The sequence below is a fragment of the Molossus molossus genome, unplaced genomic scaffold, assembly GCF_014108415.1.
Source record: "Molossus molossus isolate mMolMol1 unplaced genomic scaffold, mMolMol1.p scaffold_m16_p_14, whole genome shotgun sequence".
Taxonomy (NCBI): domain Eukaryota; kingdom Metazoa; phylum Chordata; class Mammalia; order Chiroptera; family Molossidae; genus Molossus; species Molossus molossus.
In genome coordinates, this window is record NW_023425349.1 from 5,262,214 (window position 1) to 5,283,990 (window position 21,777).

The following is a 21,777-nucleotide window of genomic DNA, read 5'->3' on the forward strand; positions in this document are numbered from 1 at the left end:
CCAGCCAGGGCTGAAAGATTCCCTTTTAAAAAGAGGCTCCTTGCCCTGGCTGGACCAAAGAGTCGCGGGTTCGATTCAGTCAAGGACCTGTACTTCAGCTGTGGTTTGGTCCTGGCCCTGGTTGGTGTCCTATGGGAAACAATCAATTGGTGTGTCTCTCTCGCATCAGTGTTTCTCTCTCTCTCCCTGTTTGTCTCCCTCCCGCTCTATCTGAAGATAAATGAAAAATTACCTCCAGTGAGGATTAAAATAAATAAATAAATAAAAAGAGGCTCCAAGGCTGGGCTGGGGGGGCTCTCAGCCAGAACATGCAGTGACATGAGCACTGAACAAGGGGTCCCAAGGCCTCTGCCACCCACTAGCTGGTGACCTTGGACAAAGTGCTCAAAGTCTGAGCTCATACCGCCTGCTGGGACTGAGTTAGGACCTGCCTTTCTCAAAGTCCTGGCTCTACCGAGACCACAGACAGATGCTGCAAAGGATGCGGTGAGTCCGCGTGGGAGGGGCGCCATGGGGGACTCTGCCTGATACTTGAGAAGGAGCCCCGTTTCTGCTCCTAGAAAGACTGAGGCAGCAGCCCTGCGCCCACATCCACTGGTGGGGGCGCAAGAAGAGCTCCCGTCAATCAACCTTAGCTGGGCCTCCAGCACAGAGAACCCTCTGCCGTTGCTCCCATCTCTCGGTCAGCCCGTCGTCACCATGTCTAAGAACCAAGTGCGGCCCTGGCGCGGGGCTTGTTCTACGCACACACACCCATCTCATCCTCACACCACCCTCTGGGCTTTCCCGCTCTCAACATGGACCCAGGTCACCGGGGAGCCGAAGTCAAACCTGCTCCTCACTCCTGAGCCATCTGCACCAGCTGTGTGGACTCGGTTGGGGGGCGGGGCCTGCTGAAATGGGCCATTTCTCCCCGACACCCCCCCTTCAGAGTGCCCCGCCCCGTGGCTGCTCTGGAAAGCTGCCAGGGCCCTGGCAGGACAGTTCCTCAGGCCCCTCCCCCACCCACCTCTGTACCAGATGACGCGGGGTGGCGGCTGCCCGGACGCCTCACACACCAGCACGGCCTCCCTGCCCGCAGCGGCCAGCACCACGGCGTTGACGGCAGAGACCGACGGTGGGTCTGTGTGGGGGGCAGATGAGAAGTTTGGTACCAAACTCCCTAGAACAGCTGGGGGTGGGGGTGGGACAGAGGTGGAGCACTCTGTCCCCTCCCCACCCCCCACCAGCTGGGGACGTCACCCCAGAAAAATGTGGCCACAGCTGGTTTTTCACAAGCTTCCTACTCAGGACCTCCAGTGAAAGCCAGTCACTCCTGGGCCAACCCCCTGTTGTCCCTCACTGAACCTGCCTTGAAAGCCAACACCCTGCGAGGCCCTAACATGCCCTCCATGGGCTCCAGCCCTGCTCTGTCCCCCACTCCACTGACCTCAGGGCTGTTACCCCACCCATCCCTCTGCCTGCAATACTGTCCTCAGCTGGTCCTGTGCCAGCCATTCCCCTCACCCCACCTGCACGCCACCCATCAATCACCCCACCCTGCTCTATGCGCCCTCACCACCCAAAGGTGCTGATGTATCTGTTTTGTGCCTCCCCCTAGACAGGGCCATGTGTTCATGGCTGTGTCCCCACTGTCTGGCACACAGCGGATGCTCAGTAGGTGTTTGTGGACGGGAGGGAGGGAAGGAGGTCCCTCTCCTGAGACGCCCGTGGCCCGGGTACCTGTATAGTAGAGGGTGACCGTCTCCTCGTCCGTGCCGACCTCGTTAGCAGCCTGGCAGCTGTAATTCCCGGCATCCTCTGGGGCCACTCCCCGAATGCTGAGGGTTCCCTGGCCATCCACGTGGATTCTGGAGTCATGTTTAACAGCAAGGGGCTGATTAGGTCAGGCCATGCAAGGGCTACTCGTCGTCATCAATAAGAAACTCATTCGCGTCACCGGGGGCCACCATCCTATCCTGCTCACGCTGCACCCAGCTATGCGCTCAGCACGTTACGCACATTGTCTTTTTCCATTCACATGGCTCAGAGAGGTGAAGTGACTTGCCCAAGGTCACGCCGCCTGAAGGGCAGAGGCAGGATCCAAGCACAGGTCTGCCGGATTCTGCAGCTGTAGCTCCTGACCCCGAGCCCGCACTGAGGCATCCTTACATTCCCAACGTGATCACACTCCTGAGTCTCACATGACCCCAGGAGGAAGGCAGGGCGATGCTGCCCCCCATTTAGGGGGAACAGGACTAAGGCTGCGACAGGTCCCTGGGAGCCCTTGTCCACCTGTTCCCAGACCCGGAGCCCCAGGCCCTGAGCCCCTCACCTGCTGTCTTCTTGCAAGGCGTGACCATCATGGCTCCAGGAGATGTGGGGTGCAGGGTACCCGGAGGCTGAGCAGCTGATCCTCACCTCCATACCCTGGGAGAAGCGCTGGGACCTGGTGTGGATACTGACCTTCGGGGCCTCTGCGGAAAAGAGCCTGTCAGAGCAGCCGGGCTGTCCCAGGCCCCAGCCCTGCCCGTCCCAGCCACGGTGCAGAGACCGAAGAGCCCGAATCCCCAGGAGTGGCCCCTTGGGGCTGGCATTGACCAGGCAGCCACCCCGCACATCCCCAGGGCACACGGGAGCAGATTTCCCAGTGTCCCCAGCAGGAGCCTGGAGCTCCCCGGAGGCCCCTCTGGGCTGAGCACCTCGGAGAGGCCGAGGGAGATGCCAGGCAGATGCCAGGGCTGGGATGGCTCTCACCTCCAGTGACCTGGAGCGGACCCCAAGGCCTGCACAGTATGGCCCCAAACTTAGGTTCTGTCCTGGCCTCAGACAGGCCTCACCTAGAAATGGCAAACACGCCTCTCCCATACCCGTGACCTAGACGTGGGCAGCCAGCCAAGGGTCACTGGCATCCACTTTCACACTTGGGGTACTAGCGCCCCGGGAGGAGGACCTGTCTAAGCCCTGGTAGACCCAAGGCTACTTCTAAGTTGTAAAACCCCCAGACAGCTGCTCTTCAAACTGTCTCCTCCCTCCCGGTCAGTGCCGCCCAGCCCTGCCAAGCACATCCGATCACTGGGATTTCAGAAGTTTCCAGAATTACATCCCTGTCCTACATATGGTGGGCGGGCCGGACAAGGAAGGTCAAGAGAAAAGGTCAAGACACAATGAAATTGGCCTGGCCTACAGCAGTAGAAATTTAGGTGAGATAAGAGGGTGAACTTCCCAAGAGTGAGAACCACTAGACATTGGCTAGGTTGCTCAGACTCCTCTTTCTCTGAAGGTTCAGAAAGGGTTGATGCTGCCTTCCAGAGGTGATGTCTGGGCGGAGGGAGGGAGGGAGGGATGGACTTTGGGGGTAAACACTGGGTAGTGTGTGGAATCAGGAGGACAGCCACGGCAGGAAGAGCCTCACCTCGCACCAGGAGCCAGACGGATGCCCTCGTGGCCCCGTTGGCATTACTGGCTATGCACTGGTACCGCCCGCGGTCACTGGGGATGACGGCGCTGACCTCCAGGGACAGGTCGTCTAGCTGCGTGACTCTGCCTGTCGAGGCCGGCAGGATTCGCCAGTCCCGCACCCACGTCAGGTTGTAGGGGGCCTCTCCCAGGACCTGGCAGGACAGGATGGCAGTCTCCCCCAGGGACACAGTCACGTTGGGCGCAGGGACCAGCTGCGGCGGAGGGTCTGCAGGGACATGAGCACAGGGCAGCTCTGAGGGGCTGATGCGGAGGAGGTGACAACCTGCAGGCCCCGGTGGTGACCCGACGCCGGAACCCAGTACTGAACCCCTCAGGACGCTTCGGCCAGCGGAGGGGTTCACCAGCACCTACTCACCGTCAGGGACGGTGCCCCCCAGGGAAGGCGCACTTCCCTGTCGCCACCATACACCCACCAAGGGCTGTGTGGCATGACCGTGCTCGGCAGTATTTAACAAAAGCTACACCACTCTTCACACCCCTGGGGCCGATATTTGCACCCCTGGGAATAAAGCTTGGGTTTAAAAATAACCCTCAAAAGGAAAAGAAGAATGAGCACCAAGCTCTTCTCTGGGCAAACAGCAGGGCTATTCTAACACACAGAGAACCACGGCCTCTGCCCCAAGACAGGGAAGAGCAAAGAAACCACCATCTCAGCAGGAAAAAGCCACAAAGGTGACAGAACTGGAGACCCTCCAACCAGAGACACAGGGCTGAGAACCTGCAGGGAGAAAGCTGTGCCCACACAGGCCACGTGTGCCAACCACCGCGACGTCCCGGCAAGAAGAGCCTCTGACCTCCGCGGCCGCTAAGAAATGACCGCAACTGAAAAACGGTCTCGTGGAAACTAAGTGGAAACGGACACGCTGGGCAAATGAGGAACTGTGACCAGACAACGTTCAAGAGCATTAACGCCCCCTATTCATTTCATTAGCTGTGGCTGTAGAATATGACACAAGAAAATCTACTTCTAAAAAAAGAGATGAATCCTGAAATGTACTTCTCTCTTTAAATATATTTACGCCAATGTATTATGGCGATGCACCCCAATATCCCAGCGCGCATACTGGGGCGCCGGTGTGCTGGGGAGCAGACGAGTGACAGAGGCTGACTGCAGTACGTTAGGCGATGACAGGGACTTGGAGTGCACGGCCCTGAGTGTGAGTGTAAGTAGTTTAGCCAAAAGGAGAAAACACAGACGTGGCCAATGACTAGCAGCTGCTACGTCGAAGTAATAGGACAGGTCCCCTGACGCTGCTGTTTCTCTGTGCCCATCATCATTTACAAAAAGTGCATTTTTGTTCACCCACGCCGGAAGCATGTGCATTCCACGCTATGTTGTCCGACGATGGACACTCGGGTCGTTATAAGCATGTACACCGATCTCCCATTTTTGTTGACACGCACGCATACAGAAAGGTCTGAAAGGAAGTCAATAAATAAAACTTCTGTCGAGGTGGCTAGGAGGGAGCCCGGGGTCCAATCCCCTCGGTCTGTCTGTATGTCCCAGTCTTCCCACGGGGAGCGACAATCTGCGTCAGGTTAGGGGATGCAGAGGACCTCATGTCCACGCTGTCGGGTGCCTTGTCTTCCCTTCCTGACAGCTGAGGGTCATAGTTTAAAAAAGAAAGCCCGTTGCATTGTGTGGTGGTCTGTGGCATTTCCGACCGTCCTGAGCTGAAGGGGGCCATCTTGGTGGAGACGTGAGGCCCATGGTGTCAGGCCTGCAAGCTGGGTGGTGGCGCCTGGAAAGTCCCAAAGGCCAGACCAAGGAGTCGGGGTGGGAGTAAGGCTGGGCAGGGGGAGCATGGCCAGAGCCGAGGTTCTCAACCTTTCTCCCACTGAGACCCGCAGGTCATCCTGGGTGGGACAGCCCGACCGGGGGGCCAGCCGGCAGGTGGCAGGGTGGGCCGCCAGACTCTGGGTGATGGACAGTCCCCAGCAGCTGGCTGGTACACCCCCCTTGGGTGGAGACACCCCGAAAGGAAATCCTAGAGGGAAAAGTCAGGAAGGGGGTGGGGAGGGGACGCACCGGCCCTCAGAGGGACAGACCTGTGACGACAATCTGGGCCTCTGCCCGTCCGGTCCCAGCCCTGCTGACCGCCATGCATTCATAGGTGCCTTCCTCGGCCTCGGAGGCCCTCGGGATCTCCCAGCTGCTGTTTCCGGACTCCCTGTGGACACACGACAGCTGGGGACCCCAGGCAGGGTCCCCCAGCCTCATCCAGCTCTCTGGGGCCCCCCTCCTCTGAACTGTGCCCAGGGGGCAGGCTGGGTAAGAAGAGGTAGGCAGCCAAGGACATGCAAATTCCACTTGATGCTGGGTGACTCTGAGCAAGTCCCTTCCCCTCTCTGAGCCCTGGACTTCCATCCATAAAGGGGAGCGTCTCGGAGGGTCTTCCTGCCCTGACCCCCGTGGGGCAAGGCCCTGCCTGGGGTGAGTGCTCTGAAAGCTAAGGCGGTTCCATGGCTCCTTCACCAGGTGGTGGCCCAGCAGCGGTGGGCACCTCAGGGACCACCCTCCCCCATCCCTGGTCACACAGGGTGGGGCCCAGGCTGGGCTGCCTAGAGGACGATATGACAGAGCCCAAGGTCTCTCTCCTGCCACCGCCCCCCTCAGATCCCTGCAGAGCATCAGGGCCCAGGAGCCCTGAGGACAGGGGCTGGCCATCGGCCACTCACTGTAAGTGCCTCTCCTCGCCCAGCCTGGCTCCTTGCCGCCGCAGCTGTAGCCGGTAGGGGAGGGTGCTGTGCACGGAGCAGGAGACCAGCAGGGGCTGGTGCAGGTAACCATGGATCCTGGGGGGCATGCTGACCAGGGGGGCACCTGGAGGCAAGGACCAGCACTCAGGAGTCCCCTACAGCCTCCCCTCCCTGTGCTCCGTGAGACAGACCAGCAGGGATGAGCCAGGAGCTGGAAGGCGGGGATTCAACCCCTGGCTCCACCATCTGGTGTCACGGAGAGTGGGTGGCTCCGCCTCTCCAAGCCTCAGTGTCCACCTCTGTAAAATGGGGCTGATGGCAGTACGACCTCATCGTGTTATCACGAGGAGGGGTGAGAGGTGGCCCGTGGGATGCACGTGGCCTGCGCAAGTGGCGTGGCAAGCTCCGTCAGGGCAGCACCTGTTCGTGGGTCTGTGCCGCCGTTCTCCCCACTGTATCGGGCAGAGGGTGGGCCCTGGAATCTGATGAAACTCGGCCCAGACGGGCACTCGGGGCGGGGGGGGCTGTGCCACGCCGTCTGCCTGGGCCAGTTCTACCCAAACACGCTGGAGGGAAGCCTTTTTTATTTAAAATAAGCACAGTTGGCACGTGGCTGCGAATGTAAAATTCACACGCATTTTTGAGATAAGAGATTTCAGTGAAGTCTCACAGCTTGTGATGAGACCCTTGGGGCCCCCAGCAGACACCCCTGCCCCCTCGCCTGACCTGGTCTTGGGAGTGACACATTCCCTCCTTGGCTATTAACGTTCCGTCAATGACAAAGTCTGAGAACTACCCTGCAGGGTCAGCGGTGGCACATCCACGCCCCGCTGGGCGATCGCGGACACGCGCTCAGCCCCGTGCTGCCCTCTCCACATCCCCGCCAGAGAGGCCGTGGGAGCTGGACAAGGTGCCAGACCTCCTCTGAGCACAGAGCTGCAGTGGGAGGGTGACAGGTGACATCATGCTGCAGGCTTCCTGCCACGCCCCAGGGGAGAAGATGTCCAACCATCCAGCCACGTCCTCAGCTGTGTGCAAAGCAGCGCGCTCTTCCCTCCGCCCCAACACACACACACACACACACACACACACACACACACACGCGCGCGCGCGCGCGAAGACTCAGGCTTTCCCACCCCGGGCCCAGCCCTCACCACCTCCGCGTCTCCAGACCCAGAGCCGAACTCCCAGCCTCCCGAACCTGGAAGGTGGCATAGGAAGCCAACAGCCAAACCACAGTCCCTGCCCCCGACACACTTTCATCTAGAGCTGAGATGGGGACCAAAAGCCAGAGCTAAACTCCAAACTCTTGGATCTATGTCAAAGAACAGGAGAGAGAAACAGGCTGTTATCCTGCTGCTGAAATTTCTTCCTGAAAATACCTCTCAAAGCTGTAAAGGCCAAGGAAGAGGGTGGTCGGGGCCCACTGTGGGGGGGCTCGAGGCTCCGCCTCACCATGGGCACCACCCTTCCCGAAGGGGATGTCACGGAGGCGGCCCCTCGCTGAGATCCCCAGCAAAGACGTCGGAATGTCAGTGACACCCACCTCTGTGAGCTCCCCGCAGGCCACCGCCGTGGGAAGTGGGCAGGAGGAGCGAATGGAGCCCAATACGGAAGCCAATGGCCACTGCACTCAGATGCCCCTGCCAGGGCCAGAGGCAGAGCTGGAAAGCCAGAGACCCCGCCCTGCCCTCTGGAAGCTTCCACACTACATGTGAGACCTCAGGGACACACAGAAAACCAGCAAAAAGCCAACACGTGTGGGAGCCAGCACAACGTGACCAAGGACGGGACCACAGATGATCTGTGCCTACGAGGTGTAACAGTTACAGCGGCTGCCGTGTGTGGAGGGCCCCGGTCCACAATTCCCGCGCCCTGGGTGCAGACTCTGAGCACCCCAAGAGCTGTCTCATTATGTGCCTTAGCTTATGGAACCCTCAAAGTAACTCTGTGAGGTGGTGGCCTCAGTTTCTTCATCTATAAAGTGGGGACACACCTCAGAAACGTTATAAGCACTCAATGAGCTAATGCATGGCAGGTGCTTGGCTCGACTGTCCCATGGGAAGTGACCGCAGTGATGGCTAGATTAGCATTAGCAAGATTTCCGATTCCGAGAGTGACTACAATACTGAGAGACCGTACCCACACCACTGCCCTGCCCCCTGCAGCGTCTCCGGGGTCCAGCACTATGACGGATACAAAGTGAATGCTGGATGGACAGGTGGATGGATATTTGGATGGACGGATGGATGAGCGGGTGGAGATGGGTAGGTGGATGAATGAGTAGACAAATGGATGGATGCATGGGTAGATGGATATGTAGATGGGTGGATGAGTGGGTGGATGAATGTTGGGATGGATGAACGGGTGGGAGGGTAGATGTTTGGGTGGATGAGTGGGTATGGATGGACAGATGCATGTATAGACAAACAGATGAATGCATAAATGGATGGATGACTTTGTACTAAATCTTTGGGCTGAGGCTACATCTGAAGCATCTCAGTACTCAGTATAATACCCTGAAGAGCTTGCTCCAACAGAAGTTTAATGAACACACACTTCCTAATCTAATCTAATCTAATCTAATCTAATCTAATCTAATCTAAGAAGGCTTCCAGGGGGACATGGGTCAGCAAGTGAGACAGAAATCTGGGGGTGGTAAGAACCAATCACTCACCTGGGGCCACCCCACTGTAGGCAACTCCAGAGACACGAAGGAGGGGGTTTCCTTCATGGTCCTTGCCTTTCACCTTGAGGTAGAAGCGGTCCTGGGGGGCATGGAAGGGCGGCCCACCCCACAGCTGATGGGCGGATCCGTTGGAGAGCGGCCGTGTGGGCAGAGTCAGGAGGGGCTGCCCTGAGCTGTTTGAGAGCTCCACCGAGTCCAGGCGGCCAGGGGCCTGCAGGCCCGTGGAGTTGATCACCAGGGAGATGGGCACCCCTGCGAAGGGAAGGGTGAGCGGGGAGGTGCTGGCATCTGTGCTGGGCTCCATGATCCTCCCCAAGAAAGGGCTTAGGTCTGCTGGGCAGGAGTCAGCCTGATGTGCCCTCCTTTGCTGACTCCAGCTCCCTCACTTCTCTTCCCTGGGACAATTCATGAGGGGGCCTGGGACAAGGAGAGAGGGGGCCTTGCTACTGTCCGTGGTCCTGAAATACCACTGTCCATCCAACCAACGGTTTCCCATATACTCCGACTCCCATGGAGTAAAACTGGGAGGAGACATTTTCCTCCAGCCCCCCTCTATGAACTCTGGGTGGGCTGTCCTCAGGCAGGCTCTGGGAATGACCTGGATGAGAACGTGCCCCAGTTTGGGGACCCTGGCTCTGACCCCTGCCCCCTCTTGCCTCTTGCTCCGTCTCTCTTTGGTTTTCTTGTCTATCGTGTTGGAAAAGTACTTTTCACACTGTCCCAGAGAACACAGAACTGGACTTGGCTTTTGTCATTTCCTTAGTTAATTTGGGGACTTCTGTCCAGTCTCTTTCCTTTCAGACAGCTATTAATTTTTTTCTCTCAGGCATCATATTCCAGGGACAAGTGGGTTTGGTTGGTGTGGTCCAGAAAATACCTTAACATTTTTGAAGAGACATTGAACAATCTGGAAAAGGCACTTAAAAATCCAGAACTTGATTCCTCTGAAAAATCGGGTGTGTCAGTGCAGTTTCCCAACCCTCATCCATCAGCATGTAGTGGCCACTCCCTGGGGTCCGGGCACCCACTGTCCAGTGAGCCGCAGCCTCTCCTCTCCTCTAGGCATCTGGCATCCAGGCCAAGTGCCCATCACTCGTTATCGTTTGCAATGGCCCTGAGCTTTCTCTTTAAAAAATGTCTCGGACCCACATCTTTATCAGAAGCGGAAACCCAAGAGGGCCAGTCACGCGTGACCCCCACCCATTACCCCGGGACTGTCCTGGGCACCGTTCGGCCTCAGCCCCGTCCAGCGGTCCCTCAGGGAGCTCTCACGAAGGACTTCTTTTCTCCCCTGGCTTCAGGACAGAAACCGAGTGTGCCTGCCTCGCCCCTTTTTATTGGCAACACACACAAAATGAGGGAGCAGATGCCCTGCCCCTTTGAGGCTGGTGCTGTGGTCCTGGCGGAAGCCCACAGGGGCTGATAAGAAAGGCAAACAGTAGCGGAGACACGGACTTGAAAGAAGCTCTCGGGGTCTGGCGCGCACCCGAAGCTCACTGCTCAGTGGTCCGGCGTGTGCCCGACCTGCTCCATGTCCCTCCCCACCTGTCTTCTGAGCTGGTCCCAGCAAAATCCTCCGGATGGCCCTACGACAGGGACCGTGTTTCCCAACTAGACGTCGGGACCCCTGATCTGGCCAGCAGACGGTGTTTCTGGTGTGGAGCTCTGGCAGCCCGGGCCAGAAGCCCCTGCCCGCCTGGGGCCAGCCTCCTCCAGAGGGAGCCGTGCCGGGCACGCGGACAACCTCCCATCCGGACACTGGCCCTGTGCCCCCAACTCAACCTCCCCCGAGGCTGCCGGCTCTGTCAGCCTGCGGGGCGTCAGCATGTCCATCGGACGCTGCTCCTTGGAGGAAGACGCTGTTCTGCTCGGGGAAGCTAGCAACTTGCTCGCACCCACCAGCTCACGGGGCCCACCTGATGTCCACGGGCAAACGGAAGCTCTTGATAAATGAGTTTTGACAAGGAGAAGGGGAAGGTGTGAACTTGTAGTCATGGGGCAGGGAGCATGTTCTGAGGGTGATGGTCACTGTGTCCCCTGGGCTGGGGCGTGGCCCCGGGCTCAGGTCCCCGTGGTGCGGGAACCCAGACAGCCCTGAGCTCCCAGCGTCCCCTCAGGCCAGCCCACCTCTGCACAGGCAGCCCCAGGAGCCGTACCTTGCAGGGGCCACTCGATGGTGTGGTTGAGGTCCAGGGAGGGCTGAGTGGAGAAGCCGGCTCGGAAGTTGATGCTGCTGATGCCCGTGATCCTCACTGAATGGCGGCCGCTGCTGTACACCTAGCGCAGGCCCAGGCCCACATCACTGGGGCGCTCGACACAGCACCCCGTCTCCAGTGCAGAAGGTGCCAGCCCGACCCAGCCCAGCATCAGCACCTGGAATTCCCCCACCTTCGCAGACATGTGGGCCACCTACCTGCCCCCGGGGGCCAGCACGACGCTCCCCAGGTGAACTGGAAGGAGCCCGGCTCAGCACCGTGCTGAGCGTGCTCCTGAGGTGCCCTGCCTTTCTGGCTCCCCCCCAAACCCGCAGGGCCTGTCTGTCCCCCAGCATGTCTAATCCCCGCCTGGCCTTCCCCTGGCCATCAGAGACCTTGGCTCAATGACGCTCAGAGGTTCAAGGGCAGGGGTCAACGCTGCCAGTCCATCTGCAGCACCCAGCTCAGGGCCTGGAACCCAGCGGGCGCTCCATGAATTCGCACGACCAGCAGCAGCTCCCGTCCCTCCCAGGCCACCCCGATCCCATCCCAGGCACTGTCGGGAGTCCAGCCGGCCCCCGGCCCGGCCTCCAGCACCTTGCCCGTTACAGTGGCTCCCGCTGCCCCTGCCAGACCTGTTCCTCGCAGCCACCCCTCCAAGGTCACCCTCACTTCCTTTGTGTCTTCTTCCCTGGACAAGCTGCTCAGTCACCCACCTCAGGACACCCAGGTCATTTCTCCGAGTCCTCCTTAAATGCCCCCTAACTAACTCAGACCACTCCACACCTCTTCCTGGTGCAAAGTGAAGACTCCTCTGCCCTTGGCCCCTGGCTGTCCCCATAGGCCCACGTCACCAGCCATGCTGCAGCCCTCGCTCCCCAGGCCCCCGGGCTCCCCAGGCAGGCAGGAAGCAGATGGTGTCTCGGCTCCCCACAGACTGGAGCCCAGGGCCCCTACCTTGATGGACCACAGCCCGGGATGCTCGGGCTTGAAGGCCACGACCTTGGCCGAGTCGGGGATGTTGAGCAGCACGTTGAGGCCCTCGTCCTTCTGCAGGATCCTCCCTGTGGAAAACCCAGGGCTGCTCAGTCCCCAGCATGCACCCGGGGGGACAGAGGCCTCACCCTGTCCCCAGGAACCCCTGGCTCTCCAAACACCAGCCTCAGGCTTCCCAGAGAAACTGACCAGAGGCGGCGCCCGGCCCCACCTGGTTCTGCACTCCGCCCTCGTCCCTCTCCCGGTGTGGGATGTGCTCCTGCCCCCAGCTGGGTACTCGTGCATCCTCAGAGCACCGTGGAGCCAGGTGGCCAGGCCCGAACCACACTGACCCTGGGTGACCCTGACCAGTCATTCCGCCCCCCAGAACCCCGGCTTCCCATCTATACTACGTGCCACTCATTGACTGACTGACCCAGCAGGCCACCGCAGGGACCCCACTGAGAGAGCGTGGGAAGACCCTGAGGGAGCCTCCGGCCCCAGGACTGTCCTTATCTTAATCCCCTCCTTGACTTCTACCAGCCCCCATGCTTCCTCACCCACCGGGACCTTCTCTGCCCCCCCCCCCCGGCATCCCTCCCTCCCTCCTTGCTTCCAGAGCCTGTATGCAAATCTCCTGTCCCCCTGGTCTTTCTCTTTGTCCCATTCTGACTCCCAGCTCAATCTCGGGGCCAACAAGGAGGGGCACACATACCTAGCGGGTCTCGAACTTCGATCTCGGGTCCCGGGCCACTCAGGGAGATGGTGACCTCCTTTAGGCTGGGGTCGAAAGGGATCGTCCACGTGTGCTCGCCCTCTTCCTCGTGGTCCGTGGACAGCAAGTGCACCTTGGAGGCCTGGATCGCTGACTCCACCCACTTCAGCACCTGGGAGGCAGGCGTGAGGAGATGCCACCACGTCGCCTTGCCGCCCGGCCCACCCAAGGCAGGTCCCGAACGGGCTGCCAGCTGTGTGCAGAATCTGGTTTCCCCGTGGGCTCCGGGCAGCCTACAGGCTCTCCAGGTCACGTGGAGGCCACCCCACGCCCCCGAGCCCACTGGGCCCAATTCACACGGCATGAGCCCCTGGCCTATGGGCTCAAAGCTGTGACACCTGGACTGAGATCTGGAGTCTTGTCCCAGACCAATGTGGTTCGCCATCACCCCCCAAGGGGCCTCAGACCCCACCCCCACCAGGGTGCCATGCTCTCCCCAAGCAGGACCGAGAGGACCTGCTGCAAAGACAGTCTCCTCTTGATCCTTTTCATAACACTGAGAAATCACAAATCCTTGGCTTCTATAACTGCCTGTTCATTCTACAATCTTACACGGTTTGGACAGGTCCCACGGAAAATCAGGTAACAGGCAAGGACTCTCCCCCAAGAATCGCACGCCCCTTAAGCACACATTTAGAAAATGGTTTTAGGGCGTTGTCCACCTCCCACAAAGACTGTCCCCATGAGTGCACGGATCCCATGTCAACAACCTGGATCCAGTCTAAGGTGGCATCTCATTAAGCACAACATTCTTTTGTGTCTCCAAATCCCTCCCACAGCTTTCAAGACCCTTTGTTCTGTGGTTCACCATCCAACCTGACCCAAGGTCACTGTGCTCCTGACTCCCCCCATGTTTGCTGGGTTGGACCCCCCTGGCTCCCTGAGCAGCCCCCACCACACGTGTTCCCTTTGCAGAGATGCCCTTCCCCCTCTTCAGTTACTCTGCACCTCTCAGCTTGAAGAGGTCCCTCCACTCCCAAACAGGTTGGGTTCCCTCGTATGCGCTCCTTTGCGGCCATCTGCACCCCAAGTAGTCATACTTATTAGATTCAGGCCTGTCTCCCCTGCTGGGCTGGGAGGCCCGCGAAGGCACAGACGCTCTGCTATGCCTGAGCTCAGTGGCTGCGTGTGTTCACTGAGTGTGACAGGTACACGCCTCCTGATCAGGGCCGCGAGGTTCACCTCGCAGACACCCCGGCTCACTTCATCCACCAGCCCCACCCCCGGCTCACGCCTCCTCCTTTCAACAGCCAAGCCTCCCGGTTTCCAGCAAGGAAGCCCGGAGAGGGGGAGGAGGGGCTCCCCGGTCGGAACCTCTCTTTCCCGGCCAAGTGACTTCAAGGAGCATCCTGTGCAAACCCGAAAACGGAAACAAAATGAGACATGAACCTGAATGGGTGGCAAGTTGGTACCATAAGCAGAGACAGAGAATAACCTCAAGGGAACTGAAAACCCAGGGGTGCAACTCTACTTGCCCGTAGGGGGCGCCCCGAGGACAAAGGGAACTGCCAAGAAACCTTCATTCAGTAGCTTTTAGTTGGCAGAACAATCAGTCTCGTGGTTGTGAAACTATGCTTTGTATCTCGTAGGATAAAGCAAAGAAGCAAGGACGTTCATGTTTTCTGAACCAATATTTTCTCTTATAGCCAAGTGCAAAAGAGAACTACAGGTATTTTATTTGTATATACATGCACTCCAAGTGAATTAAGACGCTAACACCATTCCCCACTAGGGGTCCTTCGACAAATGGCCGATTCCAAGTCCGGGGCAGGCAATTTACAAGGTAAGCCTGGGACAACTGGCAGTTCCAGAAAGCAAGGAGGTTCGAATGGGGCATATTCAAAGGGCACAGGGACCAGCTTGCAGGAGCCCTCACGGGCTAAATTCGGAAACATCTGAGCCCAAAATAGAGTAACAGTAATTGATTGAAACACATTGAATGGCGTAATCCGTGTGCCCGTAATAATACTCCAAACAGAAACGCCGAATTCAAAACAATAAAACCTCACTTGTCACCAATGAAGGCGACTTCTTAATTAGAGACCGAGAGCAAAGTGTGATCCCTGCCCTTTCTGTGGGAATCGGGCTTCGGAGAAACCGAATCATTCCCGTCGATGAGCAAAAGCTCTTCTTCATGGAAGAATGCCCACTAATAAATGTGGAAGGAATGATGCAATTAGGAAATCACCATTTTGCAACCCCTAATGAAATAAGTGTTTCGGGCAGGCATCCTCGGAGGCCGCTGAAACCGTTGGCTGAAAGGTTGACGGGGAACTGGACATCCGCGGGGAGCCGCAGCATCGCCCCAACGACCACCTGAGGCACACAGGAAAACAGGCCTTCCAATGCAGAGAGCTGGCTGTCATCACCCCGACCCAGCCATCAAACTTATCACCAGTAATAGTAGGACAGTCAGACATGATTCGCCTCCTGGCATGATGTAATAGAAAATACACACAGCACCAGCTATGAACTAGTCCTGCCAAAAAGGCTGGCCTCCCTCAAGTCGGTCATTTAGAGCTAACTCCTCGTGCAGGGGAGATGGAGGAGACAAAGGAACGAGTTAGCACCATAAGGAAGCAATCAGATAAATCCGGAACCTGGGACATGGCAGGACCGGTCCCTCTTCAACAAGTCAGTGGCGTAGAAATAAGGGAGACTGTTCCAGATGTAAGAGGACTTCACAGACATAGCAGCCGGATGACACGCACCACCCTTGATTAAATCCCAACTGGACAAAGGCGGTTATAAAGACATTCTGAGGACAACAAGGAAAATTTGAATGTGGACTCGTCAGTTGATACTAGGAAAGTGCTCTTAATTACATGATAGGTTATGTTGGAGACAATTTTTTTTTTTTAATCCATGCTGAATTATTTATGGGTGAGTTGTCATGATTCAGAAAAAGTGTGGATTCAGACTGACAAACCTCAAAGTAGGAGGGCGAGGGGGATGGATGAGATGAACCAAAGAACTTATATGCATGTATGTATAACCAATGGATATAGACAACAATGCCGGAGTGGGGGGGGGAGAGGTGTCTGGGGTGGGGAGGAGAAACATCTGTAACAAAAATAAATTAGTAAAAATTGGGGGAAAAGAAAAAAGTATGGAGAGAGCCTTAGCCAATGTTGCACAGTGGTTATAGCATCGGCCTGTGCACCGTAGGGTCACAGGTTTGGTTCCCAGTCAAGGGCATGTATCTGGGCTGCAGGTTTGATCCCCACCCCGGTCAGGGCATGTTCAGGAGACAACCAATCAATGTATCTCTTTCACATTGATGTTTCTCTCTCTCTCTCTCTCTCAAAAATCAATGGAAAAAATAACCTTGGGTGAGGATTAACACCCCCCCCCCCAAAAAAAAGAGAGAGAGAGAGAGATGAAGCAGGTGAAGCTAAAATATTAATGGCTAGATCTAGCTGGTACACACATTCTTTATTTTATTTTATTTTATTTTATTTTTTAATCCTCACCCGAGGACATTTCTCCATTTTTTGTTCAGATAGAGTGGGAGGGAGAGAGAGAGAGAGAGAGAAACATCGACGTGAAAGGGACACATCGAGTGGTTGCCACCCGCACGACCCAACCAGGGCTGGGGACAAACTGCAACCAAGTTACATGCCCTTAGCGGGAACCGAACCCAGGTCTCTCCGGACCGCAGGCTAACGCTCTAACCGCTGAGCCAAACCGGCCAGGGCGCATACATTCTTTTTTTAAAATATGTTTTAATTGATTTTATTTTTTGAGAGAGAAAGGAAGGAAGAGAGAGATAGAAACATCAAAGTGAGAGAGAAAAATCAGTTGGTTGCCTCCTGTAGGTCCCCTACTAGGGATCGAGCCTGCAACCCCCGGCATGTGCCCTGACCAGGAATCGAACCCATGACCTCCAAGTCCATGGGACGACACTTAGTCCACTGAGACACTCCAGCTGGGTGGTAGAAACATTCTTTTTACTGTTCTATATCTTTGACATTTTCCATAGTAATTTTTTAAGTAAATGTCCCTTATAAAGAGCATGCGTTGTACTATTTTCCATGCAAACAACTATAAAAGTGCTTTTACCCCACCTGTATGTACCTGAGCAATTATAGTGGTTTTCTGTTGCTCAGCAATTCTAATCAACAGGAAGTGGCTTCCTGGAATACTGTTTGAAGAAGACATGAGAAGCCACGTTCTGCCTCAATTCTTAAAAGCCCTGTGATCGACTAGCAGCGTCTGCCATGGATGTGGCATCAGGAAGGGGTGTATTAGGCGTGTTGTATGTTGGCCATCCTTGCTCGAAATCATTATCCTCTAGCTCTGCGGACCATGGGATCTTCCATGGAGAGGAAAGGACTTGGACGAATTGCCCGAGACTTCGAAAATGCATGTTTTGTTTAGACTGAGCTAGAACCTGCGTGCCTAGATTTGACAGCTCAATTTCAGTTGTCACAGGATAAGAATACTGTGCTCTGAAAACACATCTGGTTTTATGCTTGCAACTTCTTCACTCTTTTGTTTTGCTTAGCTTTCTAAGTAACGTTTCTCTTGAAAGGGTCCCACCTGTCTTCACCAAGATCCTTCATGGGGGGAGGGGCTGGAAGGAGGCAGCAGCCAGGCTCCCAGCCGGACAGGAGCCGGCAGAAGTGAGGCCCCCAGCTGCAGGGGAACAGCTCGGCCACCACAGTCCCCTCTGGGCCAGGCCTTGTCAGGAGTCGGGAGGAAATCATAACTGAGCAAAGCTGCCAGGAGGTGGTGGCAGTACCAGTTGACAATCACCCAGATAAGTCATACCGCTACTGTGTTGCAACTGTCATTATAAGCTCATTCTAGAATGTTCTGATGGAGGGAAGAGGCCCGGGAGTTTAGGCTACTGAACCATGGGTAGGGCTGAGATGGGACAGAATGCCGGTGGCCTCGCCAGGAGGTGCCGGCCCCTGGGAGCACACGACCACCCAGGAGCTGGGGGCGTGGGCTGACCCTCTTGCCCACAGCAAGGCCAGACCCCTGTTGGCCCAGGACTGGGGGCAAGACCTTCTGGCCCCTGCGATGCCCCCGGGGCGCAGAGTGGGGTCCATGGAGCCTTCCGAGAAGAGGCCTTCATCAAGCAAGCCGAGTGTTTATTTGGCGAAAGCAATGGCTTCCAGATGTTCGCGGGACCGGGGGCCTGGGAGCCAGCAATGCGTCTCTGTCACTGATGGGGAAGGAATGAAAGAATCCGGGCCTGCTACCCTGGCCAGATGGCTGCTGCTCAGCCCTCGAGCAGACAAATCATCCCCCGAGGCCCCTCCCACGACACTTGACAGCCAAGGCAGCTGAAGAAGCCGAGAGGGGAAGCCAAGGCCCGAATGGGCTCCGAACCCAGATCGGAACATGGAGGGCCCCTCCTGGGCCCTGTAGCATCAGGAAGCTCACGGGCATTGACAGCGAGAGAGCTCAGGCCCTGCCCACCGGGCACCAGAGTACCCGTCCCAGGCTCGACCTTCCTGAGCACCTTGCCCAGAGAGAGCTCGTAGACTTCAGGGGTGTCACTGGAGCCGGGGATGTATTCTGGGTGCCACACCAAAGCACAGGGGCTGGGGTCACAGCCGCCACCCTCACCGAGGGCTCCCAGCGACTGGCCTTGCACCCTCACCACCATCACTCGGCAGGGGCGCTCATAACCCAACTGTGCAACTGTGCACACGAGCAACAGGCTCAGAGAGGTAACACTGCTCCAGGTCACACTGCAGGAGGTGGCAACGCTGGAGTCCGAGGCCAGCGTGTGGCCCTAACCCTCCACCACACCTCCTCCTCTGGATGGGTCCAGGATGAAGTCATCCCTGGGGCCTGTGCCTCCTGGGCTGTTAATCAGAACCACCTGGTCAGACCTCCCCTCCCCCGCGCACTGTCTGAGAAGGCCATTCAACCTTTTCCCCAGTCGATGCACGGAATCTGGGCCATTTACCATATTTGTAACTTCTGGTGCTAGACAGGGGAAGGGTCTGAGTCCCCAGAACGGGACTTCCGGGGCCCAGGAAGGCTGCAGGCTGATGGGGATTGCCCAGAAATTCTGACCCAGTCCACCGGGGCTGGTGACAGCATACTGAACGGGGAGGGAGCCTGGGGCACAGCTGTGCTGGGACAAGTGGCTTCTTGGACCAGCTAGGTCTTAATCAAAGCCGCACGCCTCAGAGACAGGCCCCGGGGGCGTGCTGCCTGCCTCCCCGTCTGCTGAAGGATTGCAAAGGCTCTAAATTACCCCTGCCCGGGGCGGAGGGGGGTCCCAAATTGGAAAAATTGGAAAAAGCCCAGTGCTCCTAAGCACTGGGCCCCCAGCCTGATGCAGGACCCCACCATGCCCCCCAGTACCTCTGCCGCACGGGCACAAAGCAGATGCTCAGTAAGGGGGGGAGGGAGCGAGAACGCGAATGTGCCGCTGCTGCCGCACGGGGCCTGCTTTGGAAAGGTAAGAGGACTAACCACGCGTGCGCGGTCTGGGGGCTTCTGCAGCTTGAGGGCTCCTGCTCCGGCCGAAGTGCCCTTGGCTGGGGCAAAGACATCATTCCCTCTCCTGGAAGGATGACCACAGTCCTGGCTGCCCCGGCCGCTTTCCCAGGCTTGCCGAATGTCTGGGAACATCTGGAAGGGGCCAGGTCCAAGGCATTAAGCTAACAGACGACAGAGCTGTGTCCAGGAAGGCGGGATCCAGGTCCCTACTCGGAGGTGGCTCCTTCTAGCCATCGGAGGTCCCACCGAGCGTGCCCAGCCGGGTTCCCAGGGCGGAAACCTGGCAGCATGGCCAGGAATGGGTGGGTTTGCCCCAGTTTCAAGGGAGAGAACAGGGGATCCCAGCCCCACACCTAGGCAAGCCACTGGCCCTGCCGTCTATTTGCCCTGGCAGGAACCCAAGCAGGTCTCCCCCAAAACAAGGACAGGACCAAGCCATCTCTGCACCGTGAAATGCCTTCCACCCTGGCTTGGCCGGCGCGGTGCCGGAACAGACGGACAAGCCAAAAACAAAGCCTAACGTGTCACAGAGAGCCATAAACGCCATCTGTCAACAGGGACTTAAGGCACGCTAATCTAAACACAGGCTGGACTGTTCTCTTCCGTCCATAAATATACAACACACGAAACCCTCTCCAAGAGGAGACAGGGCCGCCTCCAGGCTGGGGCCTCCCTCGCCTTCTTGCTCCCAGGGCCTCAGGCGCAAGGGACCCCGTCCGGCCACTGGCCAGCTAGTTACCAAGCATCTGCTCTGTGCTGGTGGCTGCAGAGGTGCTGGGGATACAGTAGCAAACGGGACCCATAACGGCTCCGCCCTCAGGGAGCTCCCAGTTGTAAAGTTACAACTATGCGAAGCAGCACCAGGAGCTGACAGAGGAGGAGACTTCATCTTGATGGGAAATCAAGGAAGGTCTCCCTGAGATGCGTTTTGGCTGAGACTGGGAAGACGAGAAGGAGGCAGGGAAAGCAGAGTGGGGAAAACAAGCTACATGAGCAAAAGCCCTGGGGTAGAAACGGCATGAGACACTGAAGGATCAGCAGAGAGGCCAGCAGGGCGGAGGCGACGGGCAAGGCGGAGAACACAGGCGATGAGGTCAGAGGCAGAGGTCAGGTAAGGTCTGGACCTTCCCAGGGGACAACAGGAGGGACGTGTGGTTCGGATTTGTTTTAGAAAAATTCAGTCGGCCCGGCCAGTGTGGCTCAGTGGCTGAGCGTAGACCCAGGCACCAAGAGGTCTCTAGTTTGATTCCCGGTCAGGGCACATGCCCAGGTTGTGGGCCTGATCCCCAGTGGGGGGCATGCAGGAGGTGGCCAATTGATGTTCTCTCTCATCAATGTTTCTATCTCTCCCTCTCTCTTCCTTTCTAAAAAAATCAATAAAAGAAAAAAAAATTTTTAAGGAAGAATTCAGTGGGATGCTGGAGCTGGCTCACACGGGCTCAAGAAAGTGAGCCGTGAGCATCATTTTCCAGCTCTGCTCAGTGAGTTCATGACGACAGCTCACCGTCGACAAGGCAGCAGTATCCACGCTGCGGAAGTGAGTGTTCCTGTCCTTCCGCCGAGAGGCCTGATCGGCATCGATCGGCACGTCCCTGAAGGGGGCGCTCGGCTCCGGGGAAGGAAAGGACTTGTACGGCAGAAAGACAGTGGGAAGAACCCTGAGTGGCCAGTGGAGCCTGGCAGACAGGAAGGGCAGGCACCTGGTCCAAGGACACAGACACCTGGTCGGTGCCAAGCTGAGTGAATCCAGACTGTTGCCAGCCCTGAATGTCAGGCCACAGGGCCGAGCCAGCCCCTCTCGGCCAAGTCCTCAAGCAGGATGTCCTGTCCCGGCAACACGGCCTGAATCTGATGGCCGCCCTACGCCCCCACCCACCTGCCTCTGGGCTCCCGGACTCTGGGCGAAGCTCACTGCAAACCCCAGCTCTGCCAGACTTTGCGAGGCCCACCCTGCCAGCCTGGACCAGCTGTGGTACCCAGGCTAGAATCCAGGGTGCTTCTTCATGCCTCTTTCCCTGCAAAATCAGAACCTGTAGCCCTGCCCTTGGGGTGGGGGTGGGGAGGAGGGTTTGGTGAGAGCACATAAAGCCCAGAGCACGGGCTTCCTAAGCTCCTCCCACTGGTGAGCACTCGGCACTGCTCACCTACGATAATGACATGGCCTCCGGCAGAGACACCAGACCCAGGGTGGTCGGAGAAGGCTCACCTCGGTCACCTGCTGCTTGTCCAGGTGGAACACCTGCCCAGAGCTGGTGGCAGCGATCTCCTCGTAGGCCAGGTAGCCAGGATGCGTGCGGTCGCCGCAGTCCCCAGTGAGCACAAAGACCACCTGGAAGAGAGACGTGCCGCCTGGCTCGTGGCCTCCCCGGCCACCTTCCTCAGCTGTGAGTGGCAGGGACAAAACAGGGAGGAGTGACCAGGGCGAGCCCGTGCCTCTCTCTGGGCTCAGGGGCCACATCTGTAAAACGGGAATGATAAGAGTACCCAGCCCCTGGGGATCAGGACTGATGCGG

At 57.6% G+C, this 21,777-nt stretch overlaps 1 protein-coding gene across 1 annotated transcript in view; it reads right to left on the bottom strand.

The window, feature by feature from the left end:
• Positions 1-21,777, bottom strand: part of HMCN2 (hemicentin 2) — a 143,752-nt gene that overhangs the window by 104,270 nt on the left and 17,705 nt on the right. The window contains exons 4-14 of the mRNA XM_036261616.1: positions 21,471-21,593; positions 12,737-12,908; positions 12,004-12,110; positions 11,008-11,128; positions 8,840-9,103; positions 6,142-6,286; positions 5,512-5,633; positions 3,395-3,667; positions 2,315-2,456; positions 1,723-1,850; positions 1,010-1,123 (exon numbers count right to left, since the gene is read on the bottom strand). Coding sequence (XP_036117509.1) covers positions 1,010-1,123; positions 1,723-1,850; positions 2,315-2,456; positions 3,395-3,667; positions 5,512-5,633; positions 6,142-6,286; positions 8,840-9,103; positions 11,008-11,128; positions 12,004-12,110; positions 12,737-12,908; positions 21,471-21,593 — 1,711 coding nt within the window. The remainder of the gene's footprint in view (positions 1-1,009; positions 1,124-1,722; positions 1,851-2,314; positions 2,457-3,394; positions 3,668-5,511; positions 5,634-6,141; positions 6,287-8,839; positions 9,104-11,007; positions 11,129-12,003; positions 12,111-12,736; positions 12,909-21,470; positions 21,594-21,777) is intronic.